Raw genomic sequence first — 17,306 nt, forward strand, 5'->3', positions numbered from 1 at the left:
TGTAATCCCAACGCAGGCAGATCACCTGAGGTCAGGAGTTTGAGACCAGCCTGGACAACATGGTGAAACCCCATCTCTACTAAAAATACAAAAATAGCCGGGCATGGTGACACATGCCTGTAATTCCAGCTACTTGGGAGGCTGAGGCAGGAGAATCGCTTGAACCCAGGAGGCTGAAGTTGCAGTGAGCTGAGATCGTGCCACTGCGCTCCAGCCTGGGCTACAGAGCAAGACTCCATTTAAAAACAAACAAACAAACAAAATATGAAAGTGGAGGGCAGGAGTAGAGATCAAGACTGTTTTTGAAGATGGAGGAACAATCAGGGTACAGTGACTCTCGCCTGTAAACCTAGCACTTTGGGAGGCTGAGGCGGGAAGGATTGCTTGAGACCAGGAGTTTGAGACCAGTCTGGTCAACCTAAGGAGACCCCAGTTTCTACAAAAATTGTAAAAATTAGCCTGATGTGGTGTTGCATGCCTGTAGTCCCAGGAATTCCAGGCGGTGGTGAGCTGTGATCGGACCACTGTACTCCAGCCTGGGCAACAAAGTGAGACCCCATTTCAAAAAATAAAATAAAATAAAATAAGATGGAGAAACAGCGGATGCATGAATGCTGATGCTAGGAATGGAGCACCTGTGGCAGGGCACAAAACAGACGGACTGCTCCCTGGGGAAGCCCGGGCTTTGATGGGGCCTCTTGCAGTCCATGGCACATGTTTAGCTCTTCCCCACCCCCGCACGCCCATCCCCAGAGGAGAACGAGCCCTGTGCCTCGCTCCGATGTGGCCCCGTTGGGAGCGGCACATGTTCTTTTAAAAGAACATCCCAACTGCAGTTGGACGTCCCACTTTCCCATGAATCACCCCAGAAAATAACTGAGCAGCTGGCAAATATTCAAGCCAAACCCCCAGTGCGGGAGGCAGCAAGACGTGACATGAACAAGGAGTGTGAAGGATGAGCCTGAGAGGCAGGGACAGACGGGCTCTTGTTAGAAATATCTATTTGTGGCTCCCCAGTCTAATTTCTGAATATGATAACGAATAAATATTGGCCTTTCCTTCCAAAGTCTTTTCTATCTGGGTGGCTCAGCCAAATAGATGCTGCCACCTTTTGTTTTCTAGAACTGTTGAGAGACTGGGGCTCAGAGAGAAGAAAGGCATCCCCCAGGGTCTCAGGGCAAGATGGTAGCAGGGAAGGGAACACTGAATGACCAGAGACCCTGAGAAGGATCTGTGTTTGCCCTAAGCTTGAACTCTACCTCCTGTGTTTGTCTCTCTAATGCACCCTCTGAGTGTCATCCAACTGCTGCTTAAATACCACCAATGGCGGGGAACTCACTACCACCAAGTGGTCCATGCCATTGTTAGTCGCTTCAGAATGTCAGAAAGTTCCTTTATTTGACAAACTTCTTCTGTAATGTGTTGAGCACTTTTCTAGACGTGGGATGTCGTGAATTGGTCCCTTCAGGGTCCCTGCCGTCAGTGGAGAAACAAACAGGAACCTACACCCAGCAGCGCAGGGAAGAGGCGGAGGAGATTCCAGCTCCTGCTTACGCAGTGCGGAGGACACAAGGCCACAGGAGAGGGCGATGGGGCTTTTCGCATTAGTTGACATTGAATAGTGTCAACTAAGCTGACAGCTGGGTGACAGGAAGGAGCTCTATGTGTGGGTACAAGTCACAGCAGCATTCTTAACAGAGGGACGGGACTCAGGAGGGAATTCCCAGAGGTGGGCAGGCACCTTTGACATTCTCGCTGGGGAAGAGTCAGTCCCAGGATCAAAAACTGGAGGGTCGGACGCGGCGGCTCATGCCTGTAATCCTAGCACTTTGGGAGGCCAAAGCGGGTGGGTGGATCACTTGGGTGTCAGGAGTTCAAGACAAGCCTGGTCAATATAGGGAAACCCCGTCTCCACTAAAAACACAAAAATTAGCCAGGCATGGTGGCGCATGCCTGTAATCCCAGCTACTCGGAAGGCTGAGGCACAAGAATTGCTTGAACCTGGGAGGTGGAGATTGCAGTGAATGGAGATCGTGCCATTGCACTCCAGCCTGGGCAACACAGTGAGACTCCGTCTAAAAAAACAAACAAAAACAAACAAAAAAACTGGAGTAAGGCAACTGGGCACTTGGTCGCAGGGTACAGGCCACCTGTCTAGGTGTGCATCACCCTTGAGCAGCCTCTCCCCCAGGTCACCTCCCCACCTTCCCCACCCCCACCAACTCTAGGTCTTCTGGTCTACCCGTCTGCTCTGAGTAGTGCTGGGAGGAGAGTCTGGGTGGGCTTGGGATCACAGAGGGCAGAAACGTTGAGGAGGCTTTTGAGGTCACAGTGGCCCACTGCTATGGTTTGAATATTTGTGCTCTTCAAAATTTATGTAAAACGTAATTGCCAATTTGGCAGTGTTGAGAAGTGGAGCCTTTAGAGGTGACTGGCTCATGAGGGTTCTGCCTTTGTGAATGAAAGGTTAATCCATTCACAGATAAGGAGTTTAGCAGATGAATGGGCTAATGGACTAATGGGTTATGACAAGAGTGGCACTAGTGGCTTTACACAAGATGCGAGAGAGATCTGAGCCAGCATGCTGAGCCCCTCACCATGTGATGCCCTGTGCCACCTTGGGACTCTTGCAGAGAGTCCCCACCAGCAAGAAGGTCCTCACCAGATGCGGTGCCTTGACCTTGGACTTTTCACCCTCCGTACCTGTAAGAAGTAATTTGCTTTTCCTTATTAAAAACCCAGTTTCAGGTATTGTGTTATAAGCAACAAAAAATGGACTAAGACACCCACAGAGAAGGGGCCGAGTTGGGGCACCGGGTCTGGCTGCTCCCAGACCTGTGGAGGCCCTGAGGCCCCGGGCTTATTGTGCTTGCCAGACTATGAGGCAGCTGCTCCTGGGACTGAGGCCCCTCTGGCTCCTTCCCCTCAGCCACTGGCCCCCCTCTGCTGGGCCCCTGTGCCAGCTTCCGTCACCCGGGGGGCAGCCCTGCAGAGACCTCATCAAGGAAAACTCCATCCCTCAGTTCTCTGAGGTTGCAGTGAACTGCACAGTGTTCCCAAAATGACACATCTGCATCCTAACCCCAGGAGCTGTGAACGTGACCTTATTTGGATATGGGGCTTTTGCAGATGTGATTAAGACAAAGCTCGACCTAAATCTACTGACTGGCATCCTCATGAGAGAAAGGAGAGGGAGGTTTGAGACACTCAGACACAGAAGGCACCCAGAGGGAAGGCCACGTGACATTGCAGGCAGAGAGGGGAGGGATGCAGCCACAAGCCAAGGAATGCCAAGAGCTTCCAGGACCCATTGGAGGCTGGGCAAGAGGGGCCCGGAGCAGACTCACCCTCAGAGCCTCCAGAAGGAACCAACCCTGCCGACACCTAGATTTCGGATGCTGGGCTCCAGAACTGTGAGAGAAGACATTGCTGTTGATTTAGGCCACCCAGCTTGTGGTCATATGTTATGGTAACCCTGAGCTAACTCACAGAAGGATCAAAACCACTCAGGTGAGGGGCACTCCATAAATATGAGTGGGATGCACAGATGAGAGGCTGGTCCTGGAGTGGGGTACCCCCACCTCATACCTTCTTTAACACTGCAAGGTCACGGCCACTCTCAGCATCTGGCTCCAGTTCCTGAATCCCGCCCTGGCCCCGGGACATCCCATTGAACTCCCCCGCCCCCCCCCCCACACCGCCTCCACCCCGCCCAGTTCAGCCAGGCTGTGGCTGTGAGCTGGCGGCTCTGGGCTCCTGTGGAATGAATGTGCAGGAACTCAAATAATACTTGCAAACTGCCAGGAGCGGCCTTGATGCAAACGCATCGGTGCGCCTCCACCTCCACAGCAAGTGACCCCAGTGAGATGTGTCCTCGAATGGAGGGTAGTTTTGCTTGAAGCTGATGTTTCTTATATGTAATTTTATTCTTATCGATAGAAGCAGCTTGTAAAATGTGTAGCTACATGTGTTTAAAGGCTTTTACACTGTGTAAAATTTTTCCTAAAATTAGATTCACAAATCAGGGGGTGGGGGAAGTCTTTTGTCAGACGCGTCCCCGCTCCAGCTGGTCATGGTGCCTGCCGCTCCGGCCTCTCCCCATGCCTGCCAGGGTGGAGCTCCCTGCTGGCGCCTGGAAGGGAAAAGGCCCAGGACCTTCCCAGTGCCCTCCTCCCGGCTCCCTCCGGACAGGCCACATTGTCCTAGGAGTTGCTCTGAGACAGAAGCTGTGCCCTTAGGAAAGCTGCATTTGAAACACGTTCTGTCTTCACTCAGGAGAGGATCTGAGCTGCCTGCCCAGCAGGGAACAGCTCTGCACAGCCAGCTGCTCACAGAGCCTGCATGAGGTCCCATCCCCTGCTGGGTCATCCATCATTTGCTTTCCGCAGCCCCCTCTCCTTGGTGGTCCTCGGCTCTCACATCTCAAACCCTACAAGGCTCTTGAGGCCACAGTGGCCCACTGATCCCCTTTAAAACTCATGTGAAACTTAATCGCCAATTTGGCAGTGTTGAGAGGTGGAGCCTTTTTTTCTTTTCTTTTTTTTTTTTTTTGAGACGGAGTTTTGCTCTTGTTGCCCAGGCTGGAGTGCAGTGGCGCCATCTCGGCTCACCAAAACCTCTGCCTCCCAGGTTCAAGCGATTCTCCTGTTTCAGCCTCCTGAGTAGCTGGGATTACAGGTGTGCGCCACCATGCCTGGCTAATTTTGTATATTTTTAGTAGAGGCGGAGTTTCTCCATGTTGGTCAGGCTGGTCTCAAACTCCCCAACCTCAGGTGATCCGTGCCCAGCCAAGAGAAGTGGAGCCTTTAACAGGTGATTGGGGCCGGGTGCGGTGGCGCATGCCTGTAATCCTAGCACTTTGGGGGGCCAAGGCGGTGGATCACTTGAGGATAGAAGTTCAAAGCCAGCCTGGCCAACATGGCGAAACTCCGTCTCTACTAAAAATACAAAACAATTAGCCAGATGTGGTGGCAGACGCCTGTAATCCCAGCTAGTCGGAGGCCGAGGCAGGATAATTGCTTGAACCAGGGAAGCGGAGGTTGCAGTGAGCTGAGATCACGCCATTGCACTCCAGCCTGGGTGACACAGCAAGACTACATCTCAAAAAAAAAAAAAAAAAAAAAAAAAAAAAAGAGGTGATTGGATTGTGAGGGTTCTGCCCTCGTGAATGGGTTAATCCATTCACAGATTAGAAGCTTAATAGATGAATGGGCTAATGAATTAATGGGTTATGACGAGAGTGGCACTAGTGGCTTTATACAAGAAGGAAGAGAGACCTGAGCCAGCACACTGAGCCCCTCACCATGCGATGCCCTGTGCCACCTCGGGACTCTGCAGAGGACAAGGCAGCTGTGACTGCCTCCATCATAAAGCACGGTGAGGCCAGGGAGTATGACCACTCCTGGGACACTCAGAGCCCTGCTCTCACACCCTGAGAAGCCCAAGGCACACAGGGAGGCCACTTGTGCCCCCTTGCTCCATTGGCAGCACCAGCCAAGTCCACCTGGGACCCGAGGTGGGAGTGAACCCCCGCCCCAGGATGAGTTCACCCCCAGGATCCGGTCACCTCCTGCCTGTCCAGCCTTCCCACCTGAGGCCCCAGAAACTGGGGAGGGGAGCTGAGACCCCCGCTGGTCCCTGGCCAGATTCCTCAACCAGAGAGGCCAGGAACATGGCAAGACCCAAAACCATGGTTCTCTCATGCGTGGAGGTTTATCAGGCCGCTGGAAGAAACTGGAAGGCAGGAAAGACGGGAAGCTGTTATGGTTGGCATCAGAATCCTCACCCCCACACCCCCACAATGAGGAAGCCTCCCTGGGGCAGTGGCCACGCAGGGAAAGCATGAGCAGGGGTTTGAACCCGGCCGTCTGTGCGCAGCTGCTACCTTGCTAGAGAGCAGCTTGGGTGATTAGACCTGCAGGATCCCCCAACTATGGGAAGGCAGGTCAGGTCTGGAGCAGGAACGCGGGGGGCTCCATTGGAAAGGAGTTGCCGAGTGTCCCAGCCCTGGGGGTCTCAGAGCACAGCTTTTCTGGAGCAACCCCATTTCAATAGCTCCAGGTCCAGGTCCAGGCATTACGGGGTGCAAAACTTCTACCATTTGTCATTTTAACTAAAGAAACACAAAGATATTTTCCTCTTACCAGGTATATAGAAACGACACCATGTGGGCCAGGCGAGGTGGCTCATACCTGTAATCCCAGCACTTTGGGAGGCCGAGGCAGGCGGATCACCTGAGGTCAGGAATTCAAGCCCAGCCTAGCCAACATGGTGAAACCCCATCTCCACTAAAAATACAAAAATTAGCCAGGTGTGGCGGCGGGAGCTTGTAATCCCAGCTACACAGGAGGCTGAGGCAGGAGAATCGCTTGAACCCAGGAGGCGAAGGTCGCAGTGATTCGAGACCATGCCGCTGCACATGCATGACTGGGGCCCTCCCAGTACCTTGGAAGCTGCCGTGTGAGGGAGGGAGGAGCTCTGAGGTTGCCCCAGCTCCTAGGAAGTCCACTCTGCTCTTTAGGGATCCTGCCCCTTGCTCCGGAAACCATCACCACATCACACCTGGCCCACTGTCACAGCACCACAGAACCCTGTTGTCAGCTGCTCCTAGGGAAATACGGCCAGAGATGTGTGTGCGTTGCGGGTGGTCGGTGGGGCGGTTGCTTCTGAGAAGCCCAGAACTGGGAGGGTGATGCCCTGGAATCTCAAGGTCGCAGCCTCCTGCCCTAAAAGGAAGGGGGAGACCCAAGCTGTGAGTGGGGAAAGGCCTTGTCCTCTCAGAGTCTGCCTGTACCCCCAGATGAGTTAGACGTGTGATTAGGTTTGAGCGGCATCATGAGAATAGTATGACCGACGCTTTCTACGCGACCCAGGGACTCTGGTCTTACCTTTGGTCCCAATGACATCCTACCTGTCCCCAGGAGCTCCTAAATGGTGAATGGACATCAGCTGATGGGCCCTGTCTGACCACCACAGCCCAGATTTTGACAGCCAGAGCAGACAGGACAGGGCATAGGGTCTGTGCCCAAGGTGGCCTGAACAAGGCACCTGGCCCTGGGTGTGGAACCCAACCCATTAGGAGCACCCCATTCTCCCCTGCACATTGGAGGCCGGAACCCTGTGCAGACTCCCCAGAAGGTGGTTCCTCCCTCTGCTGACACCCCTCTCTATGGGGATTCACTGCCTCTAAGGCCATGGATGCCATTCTTGCCCATTAGAAAGCTCTGTCTGGCCAGGCACAGTAGTTCACACCTGTAGTCCCAGCACTTCAGGAGGCTGAGGCAGGAGGATCACTTGAGGCCAGGGGTTCGAGACCAACCTGGACAACACAGTGTATCCCCACCTCTAAAAAATTTTAAAAATTAGCTGGGCATGGTAGCATATGCCTGCCTGTTGTCCCAGCTACTCGGGAGGCAGAGGTGAGAGGATTGCTTGAGCCCAGGAGGTTGAGGCTGCAGTGAACCATGTTCTCACCACTGCACTCCAGCCTGAAAAACAGAGCAAGACCCTGTCAAAAAAAAAAAAAAAATCCGCTCTGCCTGATGCTGATGTAGAACGTGCCTGCTGCGCCGGGTCAGCTGGGGCCTCTGCCTCCCGCAGGTGAGCCCACAGGGAAGCTGAGTCTCCGTCTTAGGCTGTGGGCTCCCTCACACCTGTTTCTTACCTCCCTCAGCCCCTGGGGCTCAGGCTGTTTCCTTCTTCCAGAACAGCTACCCCAGCCCACTCTGCCCTCCAGCAGAGTCAGGACCAGCTCTTCCAGAAGATTTCATCTCCCAGTACACCCCACACTAATTGTGTCCTTGAGAAGAAAGCACCAAAGCCTTTTCTGGCTGGTGTATACAGTTGTCCCTTAGTATCCTGGTGATTGGTTCCAGGACCCCCCGAGGATACTAAAATCCACAAATGCTCAAGTCGTTGATATAAAATGACCTAGTATTTGCATGTAACCTACACATATCCTCCCGTGTACTTATACATCATCTCTAGATTACTTATAATCCTGATACAATGTAAATGCTATGTAAACAGTATACTATATTTTAAAATTTGTATTATTTTTTGTGTATGTGGAGACAGAGTCTCATTCTGTCACCAGGCTGGAGTGCAGTGGCATGATCTTGGCTCACTGCAACCTCCGCCTCCTGAGTTCAAGTGATTCTCCTGCCTCAGCCTCCCGAGTAGCTGGAATTACAGGCATGCCGCACCATACCCAGCTAATTTTTGTATTTTTAGTAGAGACAGGGTTTCACCATGTTGGCCAGGTTGGTCTCAAACTCCTGACCTCAAGTGATCCACCTGCCTCGGCTTCCCCATATGCTGGGATTACAGGCATGAGCCACCGTGCCCTGCCTTTCTTCTGTATATTCTTGATCCAAGGTTGTTGAATCTGAAGATGTGGAACCCGCAGACATCGAAGGCTGACTGTACCAACGTGATGGAGAAGACTATCTATAGATAAATTCAACCCCTCCCCCACTGTCTGGCTGGTTCAGGGGCGGGGCTGGGCTGGGAGACAGAGCTAGGCACGGGGAGGGCTTTCCTGAATGGAGGAGGATGGTGGAAGAGCAGATGCCTCCATGTGGGGACTCGAAATGGAGAGGGAGGATTTTAAAGATACTTTTTGCTGCTTATTAAAAATCTACTATATGCTACCAGAGAATGCTTCTATTTTCCACAGTATGGCAGACTTAATTGCTGAACAAGAGTCCCACTGCAAAGCAACGAAAAATATAATGTATATGTATATATGTATATGAATATATTTTATATGTGCATATATAGAGAGATCTATAATGTATGTGTTAAAATGCACCACACTGAGCAAGAACAAGGAAAACACATACCAGAGAAGTACAAGTGAACGTGAAATCCCAAGAGGTGAGCAGCTGCCAAAGCTGGCTTTGCCTGGGGGACCTCGGCCACGCCTGGTTACCTGATCTTCCTTTGTCATGACCACATATGGCCCTGGGCATGGGAGGAAAGCCAGGGCCCACCCAGCAAGGGAAATCAGGAAACCCGGTGGGGTGCAGTGGCTCACACCTGTAATCCCAGCACTTTGGGAGGCCAAGGTAGGCAGATCACTTGAGGTCGAGTTCGAATCCAGCCTGACCAACATGGTGAAACTCATCTCTACTAAAACACAACAATTAGCTGGGCGTGGTGGTGGGCGCCTGTAGTCCCAGCTACTCAGGAGGCTGAGGCAGGAAAGTCACTTGAACCCAGGAGGTGGAAGTTGCAGTGAGCCGAGATCGCACCACTGCACTCCAGCCTGGGCGACAGAGTGAGACTCTGTTTCGAAAAACGATCAGGAAACCCCACATAAAGCTGGTATCCCCCAAAGGACTGTGCTGTCACTATTGGAATAAGATGGTAAAGGAGGGGCTGAAGAAAGGGAAAGCAAGGATACTGGTCTACATCAATCTTGGACATGAGTAAAAAATGAATAAAAACCTCCCCTAAAGAGTCATAACCACCAGCCAGATGGGCTCAGCCAGGGCTCATAACCACAGCCATAACATGGGTTTTACACTAGCTGTGTGGACCCCAAATCCTTAGGCTAGGATTTTCATATAAAAGAGGCAAATTGGAGTGACCCTACACACCCGGCAGAAGGAGATATGAATAATCTCCGGTGGTTCCCATTTTCAGCCTACGCCTTGAAGAATTCTCCACAATTAATTTGAAAGGACCACAATCAAAACCCACAAAGACCCACAAGGGAAAAAGCACCATGAGCAAGCATCAAGGTAAACAACAGACAGCACAGTGAAGCTGCAAAGGTTTGGATATTAGCGTCATCAGACACAGAACAGAACATAAAGATAATCCATAGAAAGAATTAAAGGAAGGGTTCAAAAATACGAATAATATGAATAAAGAACAGACTACAAAAAGGCCAAGATATTTTGAAAAAGAAGCAAATAAAACTTCTAGAAAGGAAAAATCTAATTGAAATAAAATGAACGATTAAATAGAGTTGATGCAGCTGTTTTAGTCAAGTGCTACACTGCTGCTGTAACAAACACCAAATGAGTAGGAGTTCAAATATTTCTTGCTCATATACAGTTCAGAATGAGTGTTCCTGACTGGCACACAGCCCTCCTCCCAGGGTGACTCTGTCTGTGGCTCCAGCATCTCAGCACATGGCTTCCAATCTCACCAGGCTTGTTGGCATCACCAGAGCATCAGGGTATCAGAGTATCAGGTCATGCAGGGGACCGGGTTTGAGGACCAGGCTCAGTAATGTTGTGTTTCACTTGATTCACATTTTATTGACTAGAACTCATTTATATGACCACGCTGGATTGCAAATAAGGCGGGGCATGCAGTCCAGCTGCGTGCCCAGCAGGAAGAGGAGATGGGCTTGGTGAGTGGCCAGGCCATCTGGGCCATGGCTCCTGAAGAAAGGTAGAGACCCCAGTCAGTGCTAGCCATGGCCATTGTTTAGCTGATAGCACTTTTCAAAACCCTGCCCACCATTATTGCAGTTCATCCTTAAGATGGATTCCCATCCTGGAGGTTGAACTAAGCAGGCAGGATCATTCCATTTTACAGATGAGGAAACTCAGGCTCAAAAGGGGCAGGGACCGGTCCAAAACTACATAGCTGCTAAGGGGCCCAGTAAGACTGGAGCCAGGACTTCCCATATCACACTCCTGCCTCTTATTCCAGACAGCCGGGGAAAGGAGAGGCATTATGGAGCCACAGGTTCTCCATTTGCCCCTGTGTTTTCAGCTGAGCTGGTGAGCCTACCAGCCCAGCACAGGGGCCGAGAAGATGGGCTCAAGTCAGAGCTGAGCCCCGCTTGAACACTGGCATCCTGGGGTGCTGGGGTGGCCAGCTGGGTGGGCTGCAAGTTAAAGCAGCAGGTCTAGATCTGACTCACCCAGGAGAGTTAAGAGGTCATGTTAGTGGGTCAGTCCACAAGTATTTACCCAGGGCTAGGTGCTGCTGTGGGTCTCCAACAAGCAAAGCCTAGAAGCTGAGACACAAAATCCAGGTAGGACTCACCTGATGAGCTGGCCTTTTAGTGCCTAACTCTGAGTGCCAGAGACGTGCCAGGCCTCTAACCTCACGTACTTCATGTCACTGCATCCTCACCCGGACCTATGGAGAAGGGCCTTCCAGCACTGTTTTTGTGCCTGTAGTGATGGTGATGGTGATGGTGATGGTGATGGTGATGGTGATGGTGATGGTGATGGTGATGATGATGATGATGGTGATGGTGATGATGATGTGATGGTGATGATAGTGACAATAGTAGTGATGATGGTGACAATGATGGTGATGGTGACAATGATGATGGTAGTGATAGTGATGATGCAGTGGTTATGTTGGTGACGGTGTAATGGTGGTGATAATGGTGACAGTGGTGTAATGGTGGTGATGGTGATGATGATGATGTGATGGTGATGACAGTGACAATGATAATGATGGAGGTGATGACAATGTGATGGTGATGGTGACAGTGGAGGTGATGATGAGGATGATGACGGTGATAATGAGATGTAATGGTGATGATGGTGACAGTGGTGGTGATGACACCGATGATGTCATCTGACATTTATTGAATGTTATGTGTCCAGCAAACTTCAAGCTCTCCAGACACTCAACTTTTTTAATAGCCCTATAAAGAATAGATTCCTTTTGCCTCCATTTGACATAGAAGGAAACTGAGGCTTAGGGAGGTAAGTGATTTGCCTGGGGTCACAGAGTGAGGTGAGGATGTGCCCAGGATTCACACCCCAGGGTCTAACTCAAGCATCACACTCTAAGCACTGCACCACCCAGCCCCTTCCACCCTGGGCCACACCTCCCCTGGGATAGAGCCTCGGTCTGAGCACTTTTTTTATACCCAGCTCTGTGCCCTGGGCCTGCACACAGTAGGTGGAGAAGTTCTCTTACAAATGATGTGTGCACTGTGATTTTGCACATTTGTAAAAACCCACCTAGGTATTAATGCATCACCTTTCTAGGTAATAATAAACAAACCCATATGAAATGCTTGTGGATAAATAAATGACTTCATGCAATTGTTGGCCAACCCAGCTCCACTGGCTGACTCTTCTTGGAAGAATCATTTCTGGGACATCATCATCTACTTTCTTACCAGCCAGGCCCCTCAGCCCAGTCCCCCACTGACCTAGGGGCCCAGGACATTCCCTGGGCCACACCCCCAGGGGGTGGGGACCCCATGTGTCTCTAGGTCCATGATGCCCCTCTGCTCACCACTGCCCAAGTCTTACAAGGAAAGAAGGCTGGTGGGGCAGGGATGGGGGTTGGGATGGTTTTGGCAGCTTTGATCCATTGCCAGAAGATATGGGGGCAGGAACACACTTTTCTCTAGACAAGCTGTTCGCTTACCAGCTGACTTTGGTAAAAAGAAAAAAAAAAAAAAATCCTAGCTCCATCTGTTCCCAGAGCGGAGCTGGTGTGAGTCCTGGGGCTTCCTGCAGCTCAGGCGGCCAGACCCAGTTTCAGACTCCAAGACAGCTGCCCTCTGGATTATTTTGGGAAGCAGCTCAACTCCGAGGCACCCCAGCCTTCGAGGCATTTCCCTTCACTTCGAAGCTGTTTGCACACCCAGCCCAAGCTGCCAGCTCCTTCTCTGGCCCTGGACGCCTTCCTGTTCAGCTTGCTATAATTATCCTGCTTCCAACTTCTGCTGCAACTTCTACTGGAGTCGGATTTCTTGGGATGGAGGAAGAGAGAAAAAGAGCGAAGGCCATGGATAGTGAAATAAGGGGAGGAAAGGGCTCCCTGCTCCTGCCTCGTCTCAGTCTTCTTTGTGGGAACCACTTCTTCCACCCACCCACAGGCACCTGGGGCCCCCAGGCATCCACCTTGTTCCACGGTGAACACTCTTCCCCACTCTCGTCTCAAATAATGTCGCCACTCCATTTCTGAATGACAAGTTCCTGGTGCAGGTGGGATGAGGGCATCTTGGGCAGAGAGAACAGCATCAGAAAGACTTGGAAAGATCACAGAGATGTCAGGGATATAACTGGAAGCAGTGTGGAAAGGTTGAGGCAGGGAAGGAGACAGAACACAATGAGCAGGAGGACCACAAAGCCAGCAGCACCAGAGCACCCAGAGTCCAGAAGCTGCCTGGAGGCTGGGACCTGAGAAGGCTGGAGCAGGATGGTAGTGAGACTGGGTTCCCAGGACAAAAACACTCTGGCGGCTGGTGCAGAAGTGAAGTCAGAGGGACAAGAAAGGGAGGCCAGCTGGAAAGTTCCAGAGTGAGGATTAGGGAACGGGGCAAGTTCTGACTTGGATGTGGTGAGCTTGGGGTGGGTACCCCAGGCAGAGCTATGCCCTGGGAAGTTCAAAATGTGGATTAGGTCAGAAAGTAGAACAGTGGTTGTCCGGGGCTAGGGGAGGAGGATAGGGGTAGTTATTATTTAATGGATGCAGAGTTTCAGTTTTGCAAGATGAAAAGAGTCTTGTGGATGGAGGGTGGTGACGGTTGCATAATAATAGGAATGTACTTAATACTGCTGAATATGCTTAAAAATGGTAAGATGGTACATTTTGTGTTATGTGTATTTTACCACACACAAAAAAATAAAAGAAAAAAGAAAGAAATGTGGGTCTGGAGCTCAGGGCTAGCGCTGCAGTGGAGACTGGAGAGTGACCCTTAGGGAGGAGGGACAGGAATTTTAGAAGCAGAAGGCATCACCAGGAAAGCTGTTTGGAGTGGGAAGGACCAATACTGAATTTATTTCTGTAGGTACACAAGCTCACTAACATATAACCAACACTACACAAAATGATCAAGAAAGTCTTTTAGGCAGGAAGAAAATAATACCAAATGGAAAACGAAACAGTGAGCACCAGGAATAATAAGTATGTGGGTAAATATAAAAGACTTTCTTCTAATTAAAAAAAAACTATTTAAAAGGCAATCGATGTGGTTGGATACCATGGCTCATGCCTGTAATCCCAGCACACTGGGAGGCCAACGCAAATGGATCACTTGAGGCCAGGAGTTGGAGACCAGCCTGGACAACATAGGAGACCCCATCTCTAAAAAAACAAAACAAAACAAAACAAAAAACCCAAAAAAGTTAGCCAAGTGTGGCGGTGCATGCCTGTAGCCCTAGTAACTCAGGAGGCTGAAGTGGGAGGATCAATTGAGCCTGGGAGGTTGAGGCTGCAGTGAGTACTGCAGTCTGGGTGACAGAGAGAGACTGTATCTCAAAAGGAGACAATTGACATTTTTAAGCAAAAGTAATATATTGTGAAATTTATTCTACAGAAATGAGACACGTGATAATAGGACACAGAAGAGTGAAGTGGAAGTAATATTACTTAAAGGTAGACTGTAATAAGTTAAGATGTTATAATAGATTAAAAGGTGGCCTCCAAAAAGAGTTGTCCACATGCTAATGCCCAGAACCTGTGAATGTTAGCTTCTTTGGAAAAAAGGTTTTTGCAGATATAATTAAATTAATGATCTTGAGATTAGATAATCGTGGATTATCTGGGTGGGTCCTAAATCCCATGACAAGTGCCCTTATAAGAGACACACAGAGGAGGGATAGACAGAAAAAGGAGAAAGAAGCAAAGTGACTGTGGAGGTAGATATTAAAGCGATGCACCCACAAGCCCAGAGATGCTGGTAGCCACCAGAAGCTTGAAGATGCAAGGAACAGCTTTCTCTCTAGAGCCTCCAGAGGGAATGTGGACCTTCCAACACCTTAATTTCAGACATCTGGCTTCCAGAATTGTGGGAGAATAAATTTCTACTGTTTTAAGCCAAAAAGTTTGTGGTAATTCGTTATAGCAACCACAGGACATGAATGCAGATGTGTATATAAAGTCTAGAGCAACCACTAGGAAAAGAAAATAAAGAAATACAGCTGGTAAGCCAATAATGAAAATAAATTCACATAGCTAAAAAGTTCTCAATCCAAAAGAAATAAGAAAAACATATGAACAAGGCAAATAGCAAGATGGCATTAATAATTCCATTAAATGTAAATAGGACTAGAGGTACCTTGAATAGTCAAATTCACAGAGACAGAAAGTAGAATAGTGGTTACCATGGACTGAGGGAGGGGAGAACGGAGAGTTAGTATTTCCTGGGTGCAGAGTCTCAGTTTGGGTTGATGAAAAAGTTCTGGAGATGAACCTACAAAGAACTCAAACAAATTTACAAGAAAAAAACAAACAACCCCATCAAAAAGTGGGCAAAGGATATGAACAGACATTTCTCAAAAGAAGACATTCATACAGCCAACAGACACATGAAAAAATGCTCATCATCACTGGCCATCAGAGAAATGCAAATCAAAACCACAGTGAGATACCATCTCACACCAGTTAGAACGGCAATCATTAAAAAGTCAGGAAATAACAGGTGCTGGAGAGGATGTAGAGAAATAGGAACACTTTTACACTGTTGGTGGGATTGTAAACTAGTTCAACCAGCGAAAACAGTATGGCGATTCCTCAAGGATCTAGAACTAGAAATACCACATGACCCAGCCATCCCATTACTGGGTATATACCCAAAGGATTATAAATCATGCTGCTATAAAGACACATGCACACGTATGTTTATTGCGGCACTATTCACAATAGCAAAGACTTGGAATCAACCCAAATATCTGTCAGTGACAGACTGGATTAAGAAAATGTGGCACATATACACTGTGGAATACTATGTAGTCATAAAAAAGGATGAGTTCGTGTCCTTTGTAGGGACATGGAAATAGCCGGAAACCATCATTCTCAGCAAACTATCACAAAAACAGAAAACCAAACACCGCATGTTCTCACTCATAGGTGGGAATTGAACAATGAGATCACTTGGACACAGGAAGGGGAACATCACACACCAGGGCCTATTGTGGGGAGGGGTAGGGGGGAGGGATGCCATTGGGAGTTATACCTGATGTAAATGACGAGTTGATGGGTGCTGACGAGTTGATGGGTGCAGCACACCAACATGGCACACGTATACATATGTAAAAACCTGCACGTTGTGCACATGTGCCCTAGAACTTAAAGTATAATAAATAAATAAATAAATAAAAATAAAATGGGTTCAATCAGAACTGCAAGGGAAAAAAAAAAGGAAAAGTTCTGGAGATGGATGGAGGTGATGGTTGCACAACAGTATGAATGTACTTAATGCCACTGAATTGTACACTTAAAATGACTAAAATGGTTAACTTTATGCTAGGTATATTTTGCCACAATAAAAAATGTAAGTGGACTAAACCCTCTAATTAAAAGGCAGAGGTTTTGTATAAAAAGACACAGTTATTTGTGTCTATAAGAAACCTACCTTAAATAGACTTGGTTTAAAAGTATAGAAAAAGATACACCATGCTAATACTAACAGATTGAGTGGCTATATTAATATCAGACAAAGCAGATTTCAGAGTAAGAGATATTACAAGGGATAAAGGAGACAAAAGGACACTATAATCTTATATGAGTTATGAAACAAAAATTGATAGCATTGAAAGGGGAAATAGAGAAATATACAGTTACAGTTGAAGATTTTAACACTTCTCTCTTAGTAATTGATAGAAGCAGTAGAGAGAAAATTAGTAAGGATATAAAAGATCTGAAGAACATAATCAACCAACTAACTGACATTTATGAAACATTTTGTCCAACAGCAGCAGAGCACACATTCTTTTTCAAGTGTATACAGAATATTTACCAAGATAGACCATAATCTAGTACATAAAACAAGTCATAATGCATTTTAAATGATTTAAATCATACAAAGTATGTTCTCTGACCACAACAAAACCCAGTGCCAAAAGATAGCTGGAAAAAAAATCCCCAAATATTTGGAAATTATACACTTCTAAATAACCCATGAGTGAAAGAGGAAGTCACATTTGAAATTAGAAGATATTCTGAACTTCATGAAGGTGAAAACACAACATATTAGTATTTGTGGGATGCAGCTAAAGCTGTTCTTAGAAAAAAAAATCCAGCATTAAATGTTTATATAAAAGAAGAATGTTCTCAAATCAATGATCTTAGCTCCCCAATATATTTAAGATGTCAGTTTTCCCCAATTTGATCTAAAGAACACAATTCCAGTCAAAATTTCAGCAGGCTTTTGGGCAGAAAATGACAAACTTGCTCTAAATTTTATGTAGAAACCAAAAGAATTAAAAAGACCTAGAAGAACCAAAATAATTTTTGAAATGAACAAAATTGGAGGACTTATTTTTGTATTTTTAGTGGAGACATAGTTTCACCATGTTGGCCAGGCTGGTCTCGAACTTCTGACCTCAAGTGATCCACCTGGATTGAGTGAAATTCCATCTCAA

At 48.3% G+C, this 17,306-nt stretch overlaps 1 protein-coding gene and 1 long non-coding RNA gene across 9 annotated transcripts in view; both read right to left on the reverse strand.

Moving 5' to 3' along the window:
- Positions 1–1,376: 1,376 nt before the first annotated feature.
- On the reverse strand, positions 1,377–3,478 carry LOC144331609 (uncharacterized). Its single transcript, XR_013398908.1, has 2 exons — positions 3,348–3,478; positions 1,377–2,075 (listed from the first exon to the last, which is right to left on the reverse strand). It is a non-coding gene; the product is annotated as an uncharacterized LOC144331609 (long non-coding RNA).
- A 429-nt stretch (positions 3,479–3,907) lies between these two features.
- The window catches only part of PARVG (parvin gamma), a 52,723-nt gene continuing 39,324 nt past the window's right edge, over positions 3,908–17,306 (reverse strand). For all 8 annotated transcript variants that reach the window (XM_077949384.1, XM_077949380.1, XM_077949383.1 and 5 more), the window contains one exon: positions 3,908–6,725. In XM_077949384.1, coding sequence (XP_077805510.1) covers positions 6,607–6,725 — 119 coding nt within the window. In that variant the 3' untranslated portion in view covers positions 3,908–6,606. The remainder of the gene's footprint in view (positions 6,726–17,306) is intronic.

The sequence above is a fragment of the Macaca mulatta genome, chromosome 10, assembly GCF_049350105.2.
Source record: "Macaca mulatta isolate MMU2019108-1 chromosome 10, T2T-MMU8v2.0, whole genome shotgun sequence".
NCBI classification, from domain to species: domain Eukaryota; kingdom Metazoa; phylum Chordata; class Mammalia; order Primates; family Cercopithecidae; genus Macaca; species Macaca mulatta.